Source organism: Pygoscelis adeliae, unplaced genomic scaffold, assembly GCF_000699105.1.
Source record: "Pygoscelis adeliae isolate BGI_AS28 unplaced genomic scaffold, ASM69910v1 Scaffold282, whole genome shotgun sequence".
Classification (NCBI taxonomy): Eukaryota; Metazoa; Chordata; class Aves; order Sphenisciformes; family Spheniscidae; genus Pygoscelis; species Pygoscelis adeliae.
The window spans coordinates 2,198,276-2,213,253 of record NW_008824352.1 but is presented as its reverse complement, the minus strand read 5'-3'; the positions used below and the strand labels follow the sequence as shown (position 1 = coordinate 2,213,253).

At 44.8% G+C, this 14,978-nt stretch overlaps 1 protein-coding gene across 1 annotated transcript in view; it reads right to left on the bottom strand.

The window, feature by feature from the left end:
* Nucleotides 1–14,978, bottom strand: part of GATSL2 (GATS protein-like 2) — a 105,156-nt gene that overhangs the window by 47,159 nt on the left and 43,019 nt on the right. The window contains exon 3 of the mRNA XM_009319304.1: nucleotides 13,608–13,678. Within this exon, the coding sequence (XP_009317579.1) occupies nucleotides 13,608–13,678 (71 nt within the window). The remainder of the gene's footprint in view (nucleotides 1–13,607; nucleotides 13,679–14,978) is intronic.

The following is a 14,978-nucleotide window of genomic DNA, read 5'->3' as shown; positions in this document are numbered from 1 at the left end:
GACTCCAGAGATTACCACGTATTTAGCGCTTACAATCTGCTCAGCAACGTGCAAGATAGAAAGATAAAGAAATCAGGTTGTTGGGGACCCTCCAAGGGCACGCCAGCCACACGCCCGGTGCTCCTGACACCTCCGGCCCTTGAGAAGTCACCTCTCACGTCTTAGGAAACTCTTCAATTTCACATACTCCAAAAACAACTCAAAATAAACGCAAACTGTGACTGTGGAGATACGGTTCATTCCAACTTCAAAAATTCAATAAATGTGGAAGTAGGGAAGTGGGAACTGAAGAAGTCTTGCAAAATAAACATTGAGAATGTTTCGGTAAGAACATGGCGATGGAAATCCCAGAAAGACAAACCCAAAAGAAAATGAACAACACTCACGCAAAGCAAAACTGGGGACATGTTTACCACTTTTTGCCTAGATGGTACGCAGAGAGCTTGGAGAGGGATTATGAAAGAAAATGGAAAACAACTTGAGTTTTATGCTACTCTGAAGGAAGTTAACCACTGTAAATCATATCTTACACCTAAAACTAGGTTCCTAGAGTCAGGATTAAAAAATTATGTGATTCAAACTGAGTGGTTTTGGTTGGTTGGTTGGTTTTTCAGAGAGAGAGAGAGAGAGAGGGAGGGGGGAAGAGAAAGAGAGGTATGAACCCAAATATATTGTGATTCTTTCCATTTATCTTCTGAGGATGAAGTGCTTGTATTTTAGAATTTTATTCTTCTCTAACAAGAGAAAATCAACTAGATTTTTTTCTGTTAAAAAAAAAAAAGAGTACTAGATCTATAATATAGTTCTCAGAGATGGGATTTTAAGAGAAGATCATTGTGAAACAGCTTATCAAAAGGCAGAATTTGTCTTACAAACTTTCTCACTACTTCCCTAGTACCATGGGATGAAAGTGAAGATCCTCTGATGGACTTTTAAGAAAAATAGCAATAAACAGTCAGTTCTTGATGGAAGGAATTTTGTGGGATCAACCAATAGGGGCCCCTGGCAGGACCTACGTTATTTAACATTTTTATAAAGGCTCTGTTCACCCCCCTTCCTAAGAGTCCTGGAGACTGTAGATAGTTCTTTGAGAAACATCAAGTCGACGTTCAAAGATCTTTAAGAACTGTTGGGAGGAGAGCTGTGAATACGACAATAGGCATCCTTATGCTACAGTGCAAACAAACAATACCTGAAACCCGATGAAATTATCCGGGAGCAGGTTTAGAGGATCTGAACTGAAGCACGAATCCGTACAGCGCACACACTGCTGCACGTGCTGGCAGAGGATGTCAAGGAGGCTGAAAGAATGAAGAGGCTTCAAAAGGGGTTTAGACAAATTTGCCGTGGTTTAGTATGTTGATAGCTATTAAATACGGTAAGGTGGATTCAACCTGTAATTTAGGAACCCCTCGATTTTGACTGGTGGGGAACTGTAGTGGGGAAGGAAGAACACAAACTTTCTTGCTCATCTCCTATCCTTGCAGATCTTACACAGAGGACAACCCATGGGCATTGCTCATGTAGCCACAAGCCAATCTGAGCTGACATCCCCAGTTTTTTCAAACAGATCAGCACCTCAACAGAACCGGGTAAGTCCAGATTAATGCAGACAATAAGTCTTCACTGTTATTATACACTGCGATTGATGCAGTTAATCTCTCTTTCATCGTATTATGGTGTCTGAGCAGGGTATCAGTCACCTAAAAGCAAATGGATATACAGAATCCATACCAGAAACCTTCAAAAGAGCCCTCTGGTCAGTGGTACGGGACGTGCATGTAAAGACTGCTCAAGTGAAGGGCAGTTGTAAACTCTGACTGCAGATTAGCAAACATCTAATTAAGGCTGCAAGACTTTTAAGTAGGTATCTGATAGAACTGCAGTTTTGCATCATGGTTATATATATAAACAGGACCTTAAAGAAAGAGCTTAAAGCTCTGCAATGATGAGGACTTGGTATGGGAATTGCCAGAATCGTGAGCTCTGGAAAGGAATTAAAATAGGGAGTAAAACAGTGAAAAGGAAAAAAATAATCAATTTTCTTTCTTCAAGGGAAGTCTAAGAATTAAAGGAGGGGAAGGACTCCCGAACAACCACTTCCTGCTGTCGCAGGAGGGGATTCAGAAATCATCAATTTGTACAGCCCAATGCATAAAGCTTCCATAAGCACAAATCATGAGTCAGGATCTAATTAATATACCCTGATGCTAACACCCTTTCCAAATTGAATAAATGATTTGGAAGAACAATTGACTTGTATGTTTATTTCTGTCACTGCCTGATTGTGTACTAAGTGCATGAGCCATAAAAGCAACATACGGGCAACTCCGCAGCACAGTATAACCCCCAAGAAGCTACAAGCCTCAACCACAGGTACATCTCATATGCTTTCTTGCTGCCTGCGTCTCTCTCAGACGCTCTGCAGCCTCAGCTGTGCAAGTCCTGTTAGTCTTGCTGGGCTGATTAAAACATATTTCTGGAAGGTGGTTACAGCTGAAAGACTGATTTGCTGATGACACAGTCCAGAAAGATGAGAAGCGTTTTAACCACAGGGGCAGAAGAGCGGGCATGCCTTTAGCATTATGCACCGAGTATCACAAGATAGACACATCTCTGCCAAGGGAAGCTCGAAATGCAAATCACTCGACTTTCTCATGTGTAAGCTGCATACAAAATATTAGTGCCATGGTCAAATAAAACATTCTACCATTTTAGGCACATTGCCTAATTAGAGGCCATTGTTATCTGAGAACACTGTTTTTGCAGCTGTCAGGAAATTAAATAACCCAAGGGTAACTCGGAATTAAATGAAGCTGTACAAACACATAGCCCAGCTCTGAAATCCTGACTCTGACAAGTAGCTTCTCTGCTTTCCAAGGGACTCAACATCTGACTAGGGCATGCAACTATCCTTTTCTATCAAGCCATAGGATAACACGATACCGGTCCTTCTTGAGTGGCTGATGCGGTAGTCCTTTAGAGGCTGGGAACCGGCAAATACATACGTATGTGCAGGCACTGCCTTCTCTCCACTTAAATCATCAGCACCTCCTGAGGAAAGACCTTCAGTACAAGTGTCCACTAAGAGAGCAATCAAGGACTGATAAAAGGAAATGCTTATACAGAAACCCCTGCTTTCGTCTCATTTTCAATCGATTACTTCTCCTCTTGCAATCCTTGTAACTTCAAACTTTGACAGCAATCTAAAAACCAAGCTGGTTATACTTTTACAGTGACTTTTAAAAAATTAAACAAAAAGGAGGAGTGCATTTCCAATGAGATTGGCGCAGTCACGTGGAATGCACAAAAATTTCCACTTAGAAAATATGTTTATGGTGGCCCCCTTTCTTAGCTTCCTACTTGGGATTTCTGCTGTGAGAAACAAAAAACTCAGACCAATAGCAATAGTCTGAGTCTAAGAGCGAGGAGGCGAGTTCTTGCCAGGCCAGACACTGATTTCGCAATAAATGGCTTTGCACAAGAAAGTCAAGTCGTAATGTAGAAGTTGTTATAATGTGATAGCACGCTTCCCACCTGGCTGTGAGCACAGAGGGGTAAGTGACTCACTACAGACTGTTGGGAGGACCACTAGAAAACTGTGGTTTTACAGTAGTGTCTTAGAACAGTTACTCAAGTCTTTGGAATACAGTGGTAAATAAAGTCTGATTTTGAAGTGCAGACAAGGAGATGGCAATTTGGGCTTGTAGTTAAGGCAAAACCTGATCCCTCCCACAAAGGGTGTATGTGACTTGAAACAAGTCACTCTGTCTCCTTTTTATCAGTTTCCTCATATGTGGGAGAAAAAAAATTGAATTCTTACCTCACAGGGTATCATAAGACAGGAAGTATGAATACACTCCAAAAACAAAGCATCATTATTATGTTTGGCTAAAAATGTGGAACATGGTAAGGTAGATTCCAAAAATAATCATTATGTCCACTCTCACTGGAGAACCGGGTTAGGAAGACAAATCCAGGTTAGGCTCCAGCCTGCTCTCAGGAAACCAAGCTGCTCTCTTCCTTCCTCTTCACGGGATAACGCACCACTAATGATGAGCAAACCTGGAAAATGAAAACCGGATCCAAGCTCCACAAGCCGGTGTTTGCTCGTGAGAAGGAAGAAGGGAGCAGAAACTGGCTTTCCTCTTTAGTGCTAAGCAAAGGAAGATTAAAGGTTTGGCTCAAGATGTGTTCAGAGCATGGATACAGGTGTATCTGTCCTCCTACACAGGATTGCCTCCTGAGTGCACTGACTCTGATGCCCTCTCTGTGCCACGATCAAGAGCTGGGTCCTTCCCAACCTGTTGACCACGGCTTTTTGCTCCCAGCCAGGAAAGCATTGCTCACGGCCAGCCTCTCCTCACCCACCCGCTGCTTCACGAGCGAACGGGCTCCACGTTCCGAAAGAATTGAGGATTTTGTCGCTGGTAATCAGGGGATGGGAACTGCAGAAATCAGCAGATTTCCCACTTCCTGACAAAACTTTCCCTGTGTTTCAAAAACTCTTGGCAAAGGCTTTGCTCACAGAATCTGCGAGCGGGGGGGTGGGGAGGACCTCGCCCAGGCGAGCAGCTGAAGGCAATGCTGTCGGCTCAGGTTACTGTCGGCAAGGGGACACAGACAGCGTGTTTCACTGAAAAACGAAAAACACAGAAATAAAAGATCATCAAAAAAAGAAACCGATGCAGCTGGACTCACATTTCCAATTCTCTCTGTATTTTCAAACAAAATAGCACAAGGAATCCTTTTTTTCTTCTTCTTTTCTTTGAAAATCACATTTCAGACAGTATTTCAGCGGATTGACAGAGCAGAGCAAATAATTACATTTCAAACAAGACTTGAAGATGGAGCCACTAAACTCCTAACTGTTGTATGACTGTAACCTTGAGGTTGTGAGACTTAATCCTGAGTAAGATTAAATACTAAGATATGAGATTTTAAAAAGATTATGCAAGTTTTTTCATAAAAGGGTATTTTTTTCCACCATAATATCCAATCTGTTCCGCTGTAGAGATGATTTATTCAGTAGGTCTGCAAGTGTACCCACTGTAAAAGTGAATCCTGTGGGACAGAAGCTACCTCAATTATTATTATCATGGCCATTGCCTGTTACATTATCAAAGCATTTCCACATGTTTACTAATTAATCTTTATAAGGCCTGTTATGAGGTGATTTACTAGGATTATCCCTGTTTTTCAGATGAGGAAACTGAGACACAATGAGAGACTTGTCCAAGGTCAAACAGAAAAGCCTGCAGCAGACCTAGGAACTTCATCACGCCGCTCCGGCTCCCTGTCCCTTCACCTTGCGATTGCAGCAGCAAACCTGCTCACTCGAGAAAGGCTCATTTGCCCGACAAGCAGCCCTTCCACAAACCCAAAAGAGCCTTTCTGTGGCTGTCAGGGCAAAAGCCTGAAGATGACGGTTGGCCAGCATGTCACCATCGGCTTAAAACACACAAAGGAAAAGAACATCCCCTCTTTGTTTTAATTGCACAAGGATTAGCTCAAAGCATCAAGCCTCCCCTCATTCCCCTCGAAAGAGGACTGTTAGTTGGAGTCAAACACATGCATCACTGCATTTCCAGAGTTGGACACGAGGAATTCAACTGATTCTAGTAAAACCCAAACAACTAAACACGTTGCACTGGGATTATGAGAGCTACCCTTTATCCATCATTAGCTCTGGAGACTTTGTACCAGGGCTGGCAGAAAGCTGGAAAAGACTGATCACTGCACCAGGAGAAAATAAAGTTGGTGAAGTTTTAGGGCACAAAAATTGCCACCTCTGCCCGAGAGCCTCTGTCTAGGTACAGAGAAGAAGGGAGTTTGTTTGGCTTTCTCTCCCAGACCACTTGACCAGGAGGATCCTCCAAGCCTGCCAGGGACAGAAATTTTCCCACCTTTATGAACAACTGCTGATCCTTGGGAAACCTGAGGCATGGGCACCTCCATCTCCTGCAGCGAAGAGAAAATCTGGCAGATCTGCTCAGGGACCAACCCTGGGGAGTGCCATGTGCTGGCATTTTGCAAGGGATTACCATGAAAGAAATGTTTTCTCTGTTTGCGGGTGATGACAGACTGTTTTTTTTGAAGGTTACTGTAGTCTCATGATTTCTAGACTAAGGTCACAGCATTTATGAGATGCCAAGGTGGAGGAAATCCACTTCCTCGTCAGGTCATGAACTTGAGAAAAGTGTGGCTTGAAACGTAAAAGTAGGTTCACAACGAGCAAAGTTTGGGAACTGAGGGTTGAATGCTTTCAGCCGTCGGAAAAGGGGTACATTTCTCTGCTGTATCACTGATCCCTCAGCTCTCCCTGTGCTGCATTTCTTGACCTGTGACCAGGGGGTAACAGCACTTCCTCATCCCTCACAGGGTGCTCCATACAAAATTCATTTAAAAAGCAGCGTAAGATCACAAATTACAGTCCTACCAGCACTTACAATATAAAAGTGCTTCAGAAAGTCTTACAGAGTACATTCAGCCTTGTCCCTTCCTCACCATGGAGTGCACCTTTTGCCACCCTGGCAGACTGTGGATAGCTCCAGAAACAGGAAAACAATGGAAGTCACAAAATCCCCCTAAGTCCTGCGTAAAAAAACCCCAAACCAAACCCAAATCCACCAGTGGAACAGCACGCAGATGGCCAAATGCTGTCTAGTGAAACAAATAAGCAGGGCTGCTACTTCTCTGTTGAGCTGCATCTTGCTTTTAGAGACCAACCTAAAATTTCAGTGAATCATTCCATCATTTCAGCCAGAAAAGCTTTTTTTAGGTCCTGCATTTATAAGAGCGGGTTGATAAGAGTGAGCCATGGTATCTATCTGCTCATCTATCTCAGACTTTGGAAAGTGCTAGGAAGCAGCCAAGACGTAATAAATTTAAAGGAGGAAATCATGGCCAGTCAAGTGGTTCAGGAAGAGATGTCTGGGCTTTCTCACCACAGGCTGCGAAACAAAAATAGGTATAGATACACACCCATCTGCTGGAGGAAACAGTGAAAAATATGCATTATTTATGCAGTATTTCTTTAGATAGAGGCAAGCAGAAAAACTGGACCAAAAGACTTTATGTGGCAGGTTACAAACATAAGGAATAATATGCGCTATCAAGATTTGCAAACCCACTCACATATGAGCTCTAAGGAGAAGCTAAAGTGCTCCTTCCCCCAGGTGACACAAACCAGACCTTGGAAGATTACATATTTCTCATCATTCCCTCCCTTCCCCCAAATGCTTTAACTACCAAACCCTACCGCCTCTCGGGAGAGGGCAGAAATCCCATGCAATCACAGCCCCCCAACACGTTTATCGATCTATATCAGCATATATGCATTGCAGGAAAAACCTTCCCAACCAAGCACATATTTCTAATTAGCCAGTAGTCAAATCCCCATGTTTTTAATTTGAATTTAAGTCATTAATACCACATTACTTAAAAAACCTGAAAACCACAGACACAGTGTAGTCTGGCCAACACAGAGATCCAAAAGAGAGCGATTGTGCACGTGTTTAATAGAGAAAAACATCTTCTGCCTAGCAACCGGCAGGCTCTCCTGGCGGGCCAGGGGAAGGAATTCAGCACTATAAATGTCAGCAAGCAAATTAAGCCACCGTGCCTGAGATATAAAGGCCTAGTCACTGGGCAATAAAAAATTAAAGGAGAAATAGTTATAGAAGAAATATTCAAAAAAACAGATGCATCTATTAGCTTGCTTCCCTCTGTTACAGATTGCTCCCAGCTAGATGGGTTCTGTGCTTGCACTTATAAATAAGATGATTTCTTGCCCATTTTATATACAGGATGAGAGAAAGGACACTGAGAGCAACTTACCATTTTGATGTTATTGAAAAAGGGACTCAGTGTGGTACTAAAGCATATGATGGTCCTGAATCCAAGGTCAGACAGGAAACAGGTTGTCTGAGGATGATGGCTCTGAAAACAAAGCACTGCCAGCAGGAGGGTTTTTTCTCTTTTTATCCTTTCTTTTTATTAGAATGAGGTCAGCATTTTATGAATTCTGACAAAATCTCTCTGCCACTCTAACTAGTTGAGATTTTTCAAATAGTTCCATTATTCTTAACGTACTGGGCAATTTATTGTGAGGTATGAACTGAGATTAGGAGCGTCCTCATTCTGAAAACTGTGTAAATGCATGGATTTCTGGCCTTAGAGAAGTTACTAGCCATACTGGGCAGCCAAAGAAGGTTAAAGGAAGGACTGTCACCCCCATCTTTTAGATGAACCTCAGTGTGGGGAGACTGAGAGTCTTGCTCTACATTCACACAGGGGATCTGCACCAAAGAAGGAGATGTTTCCCAGCGCTGCTTCAGCACTGAAATCAAATTGCCCTTCCTCTCTAGTTCCAATCCAGGAGAGATCCGTCAGGACCTAAGGTCTGCTAACTGCAGTGACCTACATGAAATGGGCTTGCCAGTTTTAGGAGAGAGAAGACCAGAGGACATGAAGGTGATGCGTTCCCCTTACTCACCCCCAATTCCCCTGAAACTAGAATATGCATGTTTACCAACTTGGAAATCACAAGGATTCACTCCTCCCTCGACCCTAGCATTTGATTTCTTTTCCCCTTCTCTGATACCTTTTAAGTTCACTGCCTACAGAGAAAGATTGCACGGAAGGGACACCAACCAAATGCCAAGGCTGGGAAGGCAGTCATCTCGCCTTGGAAATGGTAGCCACTTGTTGCTTTACAATCTTCCATCTTCAGGACAGCTTCACCTGGGTGACAGGCTGTCACAGACGCCATTTATGCAGATGTTCATGGAGCAACTCAACAGCTGCCAAGATCACAGAGGAGGCCAGGGCAGGGCAGCAACAGGCTAGAGGTTGTCCCCCAAATGGAGAAAGAAGCCTTCAAACTCCATCCACTGCCCTGTAAGAGGTCTCAAAAAGGGAGACTCCTCTTTTTCCAGCATAAATAGACATAAACTCAAAAAGGAGAACTTGTTGCCTTCTAGGTGCAAAGAGACTATCTTGCCATAGGAATGATAGTACAGAGGAGCTCCTTTTCCCTTAGCACATAGCCAGGTCCCGGTGGCGGTGATTCTGGGAAGGTCCTTATCAAAGAGTTCGTCTTCGTTTCAAGTGGATGCAACAGATACTGAAACAAAGAAATATCTGAGGGTAAACTGTAGCCATCTCTCACCTCCATGCAATTGGACCAGCTGACATAGATGACCCTAGATGGGCTCTTCCTTCATCAGGCTTGTAGAGAATAAAGGTGGTTGAGGGAGAGTGTTAGTTCTTCATTTCACACTGTGCTGTGCAGTTAGAGAAGTGCTGTAAAATGGGAGGCTAGATGGATGGCATTTCACTGAAAGCTACCCAAGCAGAGCTATCGCTAAACCTAGTAGTGGACTTTCAAGAGAAAACAGGATGAATAGGACTGCAGACAAACCAGCTGGAGAAACCAGGAACAGAAAAGGGACAATTAAAACAAACCAAACACCCAAACTGCCCCTTTACCTCCAATAAAAGTCTCTCTGGATATATGGTACAGAAGCCGCGACGTGACAGCTGTTGGGAGTGCCACTGGAGGAACGTTGCTGCCCCCAAATCCCATTATTTTATTCAGATGGCACTTCCAGGACAGGATTGCAATGTTAGCAACTGCTTCCCGGTGCACATAAAGAGGGTTTCCGAGAGCATGGCTATCTCCAGGTGTGCTGGCATGTGCTTTCCTTCCAGTGTGTGAAAGCTAAAACCTTTGATGAACAGAGACTACTGGGACCAGCGAGACCACAGGCTAAAAGCTCTGCTGATGCAGCTGCCCAGAGACGGAGGGAGTCTGTCCTTGCTGCCCTTTGAAAAAGGGACAGGCTATGCGGAGAGCATAGGGGCTACGGCATATCTGCACCACGCACAGGCAGCTCCTGCTTTCAGCCAAACCTTGGGGAAAAAAACCAAACCAAACTCAAACAAATATTGCTATATTTCAGGGAGCAGCAGCCGCTCGACTTTTCTGCCACGTGCTGGCTGCCCAGCAGGTGATAAATGCAAGGATTTTACATGGCTGTCCAAGCACCCCAGTAGCTGAGACACTTGTCTTCATGCAGGAAGGCCCATGGCCAAACTCCTCCTGCTAATTCATCTCAGTATCAGCCAGGAAAAGAGCTTTCTGCGCGCTGTCCCCCTGTGTTATTTGCTGAATAAAATTCTTCCTCATTAACAGGCCAAAGCCCAAGAAACGGCCACTGGAACAAACAAGGTTCTGTGCAGATATAATCCCCACCTCACCGCCAGGGAATTAAAGCAAAGAATTAGGCTGTAGCCGTTCCCTTCCAGAATGATGAATGCTTAAGCAGGTTACGGCTTTGCACTGCAGACATTTTCTGGGGAGAAGAAATAATGAGTTCTTTACCAGCCCGACTCACTCGCTACTCTCAGGGAAACAAGCCTGAGGATTATTTTTTGACAAAACAGTTAAGAATGATTACTGCATGTCAGTATGTTTGAAGTGTTAACCTCAAGGATTGCTGAAAGTGCCAGTATTTCTCCAGCCTATTTCTTTTCCCTTCAGTGCTGTTTGTGATATGCAGGAGAAGAGGCCTGGCTAACTTGAGAGATGCCAGCTAAGAGGACAATCTTCTCACTGCTGCTGCAGCAAAAATTCATATAGGTGCCTGAGAAAGAAAGGCCCTAACTTTCCACACAGAAAAGCCTGCCCTTCAGAGACTTACCTCTCGTTTGTTAAGCACTGGAAGAACAAAAGTTACCTGGAGAGAGAAGAAAAGTCACTTCTTGCTGCTGGACTTGCTACCTAAACTGCTCAACAAAGGTGAAAATTTACCCTGTAATTCTTGAGCTGAACCTGGCACTTGGCTAATCAGGTCAAGAAGCAGCTGATCCACTCGAGGCAGACACGATTGGTGCTGTTTTGGAAGAAGGTGGGATGCTGCAATTCATACAGATTTTGATCCTGTTCAGGTCCACGGGCTGATTACACTCTGTACAAAGGCCAAGTGAGACTCCTCCTCCTGAGACATTTATAGCCAGGCTGTGAGGGGAAGCAGGGAGTGAAGCAGCGCCCTTTCCCTGTTACAAGGCATCCTAGATGGTAGATCCTGAATTCCTCCAGGCCGTGAAAAACTTACGGCATATGGAAATGAGGAACAGGGATGGAGCAACAGTGGAGATCGCGGTCAGGGCTAACCCTGAGGTGGTGACAGTTCAGAAAGAAGAGCACAGGCTGGACACGAACCCGAAAGGCGCGGGGGTTGTGTCAGGACAGTTAGGAGGATGGAGAGCATACGGGTCTTGTTCAGCAGACCATCACTTACTAGCAAAGAGCAAAGAATTAGTGATGAAGCTGCCAGCTCCGTGACACTACTACCCGTGCTGGGTTTTGCACCTGGTTTCCATGCCATGCCATAGTAGAGGATGGCCTTAGCATGCTCCTTCCATCCCCTGCGTTGCCCGGAAGGGGATCTTTTCTCCTGCAAAGCCCTGCTTTAACACCCCAACTGCACGCGGTGTATTTGAAAAAAAGGGATGTTACATGCTGCCAAAACCATAGCCCAACAGAAGCTACATGGGTACTGTAACTACCAGCAGTAAATTCATGTGTGTATGAGAGCCAAGGTAACAAAGTCAAAGGGGTCCAAGCAGAGAGGACCGCTGCTTTGAAGTGCAGCAGCACTGTCTGGTTCACAGAGATAACCCGGGGCACCAGTGGGACATGCAGCTCCTCGAGGACGCTGGTCCGGCTAGACCTGGGATTTGCTCCAAGTACAACCGGTGGCATACACAGTGCAACACAACCCCCCCACTACTGAGGAGCAAAACCACTGCTTGAGCTTACCTTTGTTTCAAGCTGGAATAATTTCCAGAGAGATAAATAGCAGCGTGGCTGCTAGAGGCTGTGTGGGGGTGGTTGCAATCCAAACTTGCCACCAGTGATTGAACTGAGGAATCTGCCCTGTGCCAACTGGGCAGAGAAGTGAGTGCCATGGATATCACAGACACAGATGTGATGCTGGAGATGAGCATGCCCCTAGCGTGACACATCTGCAGGGACAGCACGGTTCAGTGACACAGACTCCCTCCTGAGAATGGGAATCTCCGGGTTTCTTGCTCTGCCACGTGCTGCGGCCCTTGGAAAAAAAACTTCTCTCCTCGTTTGGTGATTTCTCTCTTAAAATGAAGCTCTTAAGAGGCAGGCTTTGCATCATACCATTATGGCAAAACCAAATTTGAATCGACTTCCCCCAGCTACCACTGATAATAAAAAAGGTGATACTACCGATAGTAGTAATAAGATTTTCATGCATATGCTCCCTGAAAAAATGCAACAAGGGACATTCTGGCAGCAGAATCATACGTCACCTCCTCTTTTGGGAGGCAAAAGCAGAACACGTGACATACACTTTCAGTCAAACCCTACAACTCCCAAATTACAAACAGCAATAGCTGTAAAGATCCATTCACCTATTCTCAACCTAGTGATTATTTTATGAAAACGTTTAGCTACTATTGTAGTGTTCTAAAACGTAATAATTTATTCTATTATATGTTTATGAGCGCTCCTGAAACAGAAAGGGGAATAATTCAGCAATGGCTACTGATTATAAAACTTTGACTCTGTACTAAATAAAGATGGTATAGTTTCTCATTTTCTCCTTAGGTTTTGGATATTACAAACCCATTGAGTATTACAGTGTCACAAGTAGCTACTCGACAGTTAATGCCTATTCAGGAATGAAATCCTCTTTTTTCGTATTTTAATGAATTTTCTCCAAACTGGTAAAATGTGTAGACTTCTAATTCCAACCACAGAAAGCAGCGATTGAACAAAAATAATAATAGCTGCACAATACTTCCTCATTCCACCACCTCAGTAACACTGCTACAAACAAAACCTCCCCACATGATAAATGTTATTACAAACTATTTCCATCCACAAAGCCAAACCATTCTCTCCATCAGCACTCGCCCAATGCCAAGCATCTGCAGCTCCCAAGCACACGCTAACCAGCTTCTCTGACACAGAGCCGACTCCACCTTTGACACGGGCAGAGAGAGACCATCAGCCACCACGGGCAAAGATGGCACATTTGATACGGAGAGAGCTGGGTAGAAAGGGGGATAAATCACAACTTTCAGTGATGAGCCAAAGGAGCTGATTCGCAGCTCCACAGCATTGTGACGGTTGTGGGGATGATAGGAACTACTCATCTTCAAGTGCTCCTTTTAACGAGAGAGGTTGGATGAACAAGCTGGAGACGCAAGATGTGGTGTGCTTGTGGAGGTTTGGCGACAAAGGCCAGCTCATTTTAATACAATAATATGCAGATGGTTTTGCTTTTTCAAATATGCTTAAGCTGCTCTTTAAGACTTGTACGTGCTCTTCTCCTGGCATTAAAATATATTCATATTCCATGTGTGAAACGCCTTGTACAGCACAGCAGCAGAGACAGTATGCTTAAGTGATCAAAGCACCTTTCATAGCTGTGCTGCTAGCACTGACACACAGACCTGTTTTACAAACGCTTTGGTTTATAATCTCAGCGAGAGATGACATGTTTTCCTCCTCCACCCCCACCCCCAGGTTGGATACCGAAGTGGCACACGCCGACACTTACCTAGGAAGCCCTCTTCATCCACGATGATGGTGTAGTCCTCTGGGGTTTCCGTGAGGCTGAAGAACTTGCACCTGGCAAAGGCAAACAACAGGAGAACGTGATTAGCTGCTGGACTGAGCGGAGCCTGGTCTTCCACCTAAAATGGAGGTCCTTTCCCACCCAAGCTGTGCCGGAGGAAAGAGTCACGGTCTGGTGCGTATTGAGAGGCCTGAGGCATTAACAGACCTGGATTTTATTCCTGGCTCAGCCACTCATACTGCGTGACCCACATTCCCTGCTGCCTGCCTATGCACAACGGAGCTGGTAAAACACTTATTATTTTTATGACTTAGTTCTTAGTTACTTTTCTTAATTACCATATCCCTTAAGGCTTCCCGTCACAGCCCAGGACCTGCTGTATTGCACTGACACAGAGCAAAAAGCTTTGCTTACCGACCGATCACTCCAACGCCCTTCCCATGGTTCACACATGCACCCTTCTTCCCTATTTACCCACTGAAGTTCCTTGCCGTTCAAGGTTTGACATCTGATCTCTCAACCAAGCCCCAGTATCTCTTCTTACTGCTTCAGAGTCTTCTCCCACCAGCAGACAGCATCCCAATTCCCTCTGCTGGTCCTTGCCCCTTCCCTCAGTAGATGCCTCCCTTCCCTGGGGAGCTCCAGGTGAAGACACAAGTGGTAGGGGCCATCGAGCACATGAACACAAGGTCGAGCCTCCCACCCCCCAATCTCCTATCGCATCTGTTCTGCTCCGTGCTCATCTTTTGACACCGCAGGCCATGTGTGGCACGGCCTCTCCATCTCATTCAGCACCGAGCACAATGTCACCTCTAACATGAGATACAAAATAAATGTGACATGGGATTCTTCCACTGTAGACACACAAACAAAAAAAAGCCTCAGCCTTAAGGTTTAACACCACAGACAGCTGAAAAGTTTTTTTCCCTGACACACCAACATATGTGCAGCAACATCTACTAAAAAACCCCAAAACTTTCTCCAGCTTCTATCCAATTGGTCCCCAGCAACGGCAGGAAGGTTTGCACAACATTTTGCAAGCTCATGTTCACCTTCAGCAGAGCACGCACTTGTTGAGCATCAGCACAGTGCTGGCCGGCTCCCCCGACCCACGCAGGGCTCCTGGCCCCTCCAGCAGCATGCCAGAGCACATGGACTGCGTTTGCCGCCCAAGCTACAAGAGAAACTTTTCCCTCTAGGAAGCCAAATCGGGTGCAACAGGAAGAGCCTGTCTATAAGGACCAAAGAGCAGGATTTTGCAGTTACACTGTAATACTATCAGATTTATCTGAGGCAACCTACAGAAAATATTTTAAATACCGGAAAAAGATTGTTCTTAAGGCCCCCAAATTT